Source organism: Anneissia japonica, unplaced genomic scaffold (assembly GCF_011630105.1).
Source record: "Anneissia japonica isolate Jap-2015-1 unplaced genomic scaffold, ASM1163010v1 scaffold1951_len603592_cov169, whole genome shotgun sequence".
Classification (NCBI taxonomy): domain Eukaryota; kingdom Metazoa; phylum Echinodermata; class Crinoidea; order Comatulida; family Comatulidae; genus Anneissia; species Anneissia japonica.
This window is the reverse complement of record NW_022741522.1, coordinates 12,056-17,844: the sequence shown is the minus strand read 5'-3', so window position 1 is coordinate 17,844 and position 5,789 is coordinate 12,056. Positions and strand designations below refer to the sequence as shown.

General features: G+C 34.0%; 1 protein-coding gene across 1 annotated transcript in view; it reads right to left on the bottom strand.

Annotated features, from left to right (window-relative positions):
• The window catches only part of LOC117118721, a 10,915-nt gene extending 5,374 nt beyond the window's left edge, over positions 1 to 5,541 (bottom strand). The window contains exons 1-5 of the mRNA XM_033263394.1: positions 5,312 to 5,541; positions 4,890 to 4,937; positions 3,825 to 4,096; positions 3,185 to 3,307; positions 1,204 to 1,474 (exon numbers count right to left, since the gene is read on the bottom strand). Of these exons, the coding sequence (XP_033119285.1) occupies positions 1,204 to 1,474; positions 3,185 to 3,307; positions 3,825 to 4,096; positions 4,890 to 4,937; positions 5,312 to 5,504 (907 nt within the window). The 5' untranslated portion in view covers positions 5,505 to 5,541. The remainder of the gene's footprint in view (positions 1 to 1,203; positions 1,475 to 3,184; positions 3,308 to 3,824; positions 4,097 to 4,889; positions 4,938 to 5,311) is intronic.
• Positions 5,542 to 5,789: the final 248 nt, after the last annotated feature.

Here is a 5,789-nt window from a genome sequence, read left to right as displayed (position 1 = left end):
AGGTAATAGGATTCAAATCAAAGCTAAATTGGTAAATTACCTTTAAAACCAATTCCCTTCAATCTATCTATTGTACAAAGAAACATTTCTAGTAATAAGTAATTACAAATATGTGTGGTAACTAGTGTCTTAACATTATTTTTTCCCTCCATTTTTGAAGTAATTCTTTTTAGTTACTTTTGAATTTCAATTGTAAACATTTTTTTTCTGTATATTTTTGTTATATTTACTGTATGTACAGCTGCCTTGGAATTCAGTGCTGGTCACAGAATGGATACCCCCCCGATTAAAAATAAATAAAATAAATAAAATAAATAAAATAAATAAAATAAATAAAATAAATAAAATAAATAAAATAAATAAAATAAATAAATAAATAAAATAAATAAAAATAAATAAAACAATTAAAAACATAAATAAACAAACAAAAAAACAAATAAAAAACTATAGACCATAGGCTAGCTACAGGGCGGGACTAAATTCTCGCATTTTGATGTGATTTTAATTTGACCTCAAATTTTGATGTAAATTTCTGTATTTGCTTTTAGTTGTGTTGTAAATTTTGTGTTTTTAAAAAAATATATTAGGCCTATGTTTAAATTTTTTTTTTTAATTTATTCGCAGTCCAGCCATGTGCTGCAGTTATGTAGCACAGCTCTTCGCTATACCAGAGAGTATAGATATGAAGATGAATAAATTGAAAGTTTATTAGGTAGACCTAACCTCCTGGTAGAGATTTGTTTAATGGATTAAAATGTATTGTAAACATTATTATGAATTATTTTAGTGTTTATTTTTTCGGTTCTTTTATAAGTTAATCACTTAGTTATCTCGCTATTATGCCTTTACAGGCCTTGCTTAGGACGGTCTAGGCTTCATAAGTGTTAACGAGCACCGTACAGCGAGATTTGTTACTTTCGATTTGTGCGTACATAGCTTAAATATTCCAACGCGATGTAGTGCAATCATCCCAGCTTTGAACATTTTTTCCACACGAGACGCAAAAAAATCTGAGGCACGATCAGTCGAGAATAGGACAATTCAGTGCAAATGAAAGTAATGACGTCACCACTGATTTATAATTGTATGTTAGTACTGTGAAATTGCGGGAAATATTTAAAGAAAATATGGTACGGCAGAAATAGTGTACCGCATCAAACTATAGTATGAATGGACGTTAATTATAGTTCAAACTATACTTACCACCATCGTCATTTTGGCCTATGGTATCTCCAACAGACAATTTATAATTTTCACTCTCTTGCCGAATCTTAAACGAAGCATACGTTGCTGAAAATACATTCCCTGTTCTTGTGTGTGCTTCAATCCGGAGATGAAATTTCCCTCCGGATGTTAGCTTATATATAAATTCGTTCCCCAACCAAAAGTCGGAACGAAGGTCACCAAAGCCGCGTCTGTATTCCTCCCATGTTCTGTTGAAGTTAAAGGAGCTATTTTGTCGTTTCTGCAACACCTGAAACGCAAAGGTGTAGATGTTGATAATGTAAGTAATAAACTGGAACAATTAGTATCTGAAACATAGGTTTGAGAACAGGCATAGAAAATTATTGCCTTGAGATTTTAATTTAAAATAGTCTCAATATTATATTATTTATTATTACGGCAACAGAAGGAGGGTTTAAGTCGCTGCCCATGTCAGGTATCCATCCTACCTACGAATTCTTCTATCGACACTACGTAAGCAAGATCAAACACCCGTAGTGAGTCGATAAGAAGCAGATTCATACAGAGAAATGCCTGTTTATACTTCAACAATAACGATAACGACAAAAAAGCTAAAAAGCGATTGTTCATATAGAAAACAAAAGAAATAAGAGAGGTTTGTACACTAGAACGGTTCGATAACGATTTATCGTGTATACGATAACAAAATATTTTTAAAAATCAAATCAGATGACGTCATAATCATGGGGAAACGATAAAATTGTTGCTACTACTGCGATTTTAATGTTTTTCCAAGATTATGACGTCATCTGATTTTATTTGTCAAAATATGTTGTTATCGCATAACTGATGAATAGTTATCGAACCGTTCTAGTGTACAAACTTCTCTTATTTCTTTCATTTTCTATAAGAACATTTGCTTTTTAGCTTTTTTATCGTTATCGTTGAAGTATAAACAGGCCTTTATTCTGAAGTAGGTTTTATTCTTGTTGCTGTCTCTGTTGTTGTTGCTGCTGCTGCTGTTTTGAATAACAATATTAAATGTTAAAAATATTACTAATAATAATGATAATAAACTTGTTCTATTACCAATATTATCAATGATATTATTAATAATATATTTTATTTATATTGCTCTTCTTATCGAATCACTACATAGCTAGTGTGTATGATCTTGCTTACGTAGTGTGGTAGAAGGATTCGCAGGTAGGATGGATACCTGACATGGGCCGCGACGTAAACGCTCCTTCTGTGAACGGACAGGGGACTGGAAAATGGACCAGTACACCGGGGTAACCCCCCTACTCTTTTTGAATGATGTAATGGGTTCTTTAAAGTGCACACGCGAGCCAATTGTGTACACTGGGCCTACGGTTTAGATTCCTTATCCGAGAAGACTTGTTCCACCACCAAACGTGCCGTTCGGACCTCCCTATTATGGCTGAACCAGTGCCGATATATCACGGTTCCCCTGTCTTAACCGCTCGGTCAACCGACTTGCCCATTTTTTTTAATTTTTTTTTTTTTTTTATTTATTTATTTTTTTATAAATTTTTTTTAATTTCCTTCACATCCAACAGCAAGTACACCTGCCACTTACAGGATGAGAATGATGCTTTATAAACTAAGTCTCTTTATGAGACTTAGGGAGTGGAGTTGGTTTTGGTCGTGAAAAACAGTCCTGCTGTGACAGGAATTGAACCCAGGAACTTGGGATCAGAAGGCAAGCATCTTAACCACTAAGCTATTCAACTTCACTCCAAAAAAATAATAATAATATTAGTAATAGTATAATATTATTAATATCATTAAAACTATTATTATTATTATTATTATTATTATTATTATTATTATTATTATTATTATTATTATTATCATTATTATTATCATTAAGATTATTATTAATATTACAATTGATACATATGTAGTTTAGAGTTCTACGCTTGTTTATGTCAAAACGCCAACTATTTTTGACAATGCAATGTACCATAATACTTACGGTCCATCCTTCCTTATCCTTGATCTCGCATACCACAAGAACAGTTTCACGTCCATAGGCTACTGCATACCTTCCGGATTTCGATCGCGGCAGGGTTTTTGCGATCTGGCTGCAGTCAGTAACCTGGAAGTAGATCATCACATTCAGATTACTATTTAATTTAATAACAGTAATAACAATTAATTAATGTATAAGCCAATTCGTAGACGCTCGTATCCAAGGTCTATCGAGGTCAATCGACATATACCGATCGTGTGTGAATGGTGCTTACGTCAATTGATCTTGACGAGCATGCGCAGTTCTAACTACAAATTGGCTTATTTGTTTACATTCAATTGGTTAAAGAGATACTGTTTGTTTAAAGACTTGAACAATTGAATGAAAAAAAATCCATTCCGTATTTTAATTTCCTAATTTGTATGCTGTATGTTAGACTTGCAATTAAAAATATGTATAAGGAAGAACAAATTCTCTCTAATACATATTCTTTTACATAGACCTTAGTAGATAATCAAATTTAGGATTGGTGTAGTAAAATGTTGTTAATCAGAGAATTTTTTTGTTGTTGACGGGTAGTACAGTATATCTTTAAGCAAGATAAATATTGCAGTGTGTTCAATAGGCCTATTACATTACTCACATATGGTTTAATGGAATAATAGATCATTTCATCGGTATTGTGGTTGAAGGGCAGGCCCAGAAAGTTCCATAATTTACATTCAGCATTCGACTTCTTAAATGATATGGAAGTACAGGGAGGGTAAAAATGTAGACAGTTCAGACAACATGTGATGACTGAGTTTACTTTGGTAGGTGGCTTGATAGGATTAGAATCCTTCCGCCCACAACGTAACGTATTTTGGCATCGCTCGGACAACACAAATATCGCACTCCTGAGATTAGGGTTATTTCCTAGAAAACAGATAGATACAAATTGTAAAACATTTCAATATTGCATAACGACACCATCAAAAGAAATGTGATATCTGTACTGAATTACTTTACACGGAGAATGTATTCACGCTAACAGCTTTTATGGCCTGTTTATTAATGGTGGATTAAATGAGAGGCAAATTCGTACCGCTCTTCCCTCAATTTGAACTTTAAAAACAAATACAAAAAATGAATAAACAAAAGAAAATTATATCCAAATATTAAATCCGAGAGTGCTTTTTCCGGGTCATAATAATAATAACTTTTCTTATCTCAGCCACAACTATATTGGGGGCTGAGGTTATAGTCGCTCCCCTGGTCCCTGTTTCGAATTTCAGGATCTACCACTGGTTCTTGTACTTTTTTATTTGACAAATAAATGAAATGGAATGAAAAGTTGATTTAAGTGTGTTTTTTTTCTCTAGTTTTGGTAACTCAATAACCCCATGGGCTTATCTATAATAATAACCGACTACTCTAATAATAATAACACAATCTCAACTTAGAATACAAACAAGATCTAAGAATAAACAACAAAAGCAAACGATAATAGTGTTGATGATGATGAAAATGATGACGATGGCGATAACAAATGCAATGACGATGATGATTATGCAATCGCACCACAGCGCCAAAGAGCAACACATTATTTATAAAAACTATGGTTCTGCGAACATTCATTGGGAACTACCAACTCCATTTAATGCTGTTCTCAACCGAGAACACAATAATGTTACTCTCAACCGAAGGCAAAAAATAATTAAAAACTGACCTTTACCAGCATTTTCTTGATGGGCGTCGCGCTTGTGTCGCTCATGCTCTATAAAGGAGAGAAGTACAGTAATAATTATAACTGATGATGATATTGTTGTTAAAGCGGGCACGCACTATACTAGGACAGACGCGATTCTAGAGCGCAACGCCACGACGTGTGCAGCAGATCGTTTTTAATGACGACAGTTCAAACTGCCGCTGACAGTCAGTAGACGGTGTCGCGTCGTCTTTTGTTCACTGGGAGCGGAGTTGAATTCGTCGGCAGTGAGTGTACAGCTTAAGAGATCATCCGTTTTATTTTCACCATTTTCAAGTTGAAGTTTTTTTTTTCTGTAGGCTTTTAAAAAAAAATATATTTTTACTTTACAGTTATTTTTTCATATATTTAAATTTCAGTTCATATTACTACACTACACTCACCATTTTCATTTGAAGTATCTTCATTGCTATCCTCTATAAACTCGCACACGGCTCCCTCCGCGACATAACAAATACCTTGCACGTCGCACCGAAGGACGCATGTAGCTGAAGAGAAAGAGGGATAGAGAGAAAAAGAAAAAAAAAAACAATAATATAAAAAAAAAAATATTATGGATATATAATTTGTTGACATGATAAATATAAAACTAGGGCTGTCACTCCATATAGAAGTGCACATCTCCACCATATTATTATTTTAGTCTACTAATATGTAAAAAATACTTATATATTTTTTTTCTCCCCAACGTGCTTTTTATCCCCGATGGGGGGGGGGGAAGCAACTCGCCCCGACGGGGGCCCTGGCTCCCCCGGTCCCCCCGCTTGTGCCACCCCTGGATCCAAGCAGGGAAAGTGACAAAAGTTCCTGTCAGTAAACCAGTGATAGAAAAACAAATAAAATCAGAACAAAAACAGTGTT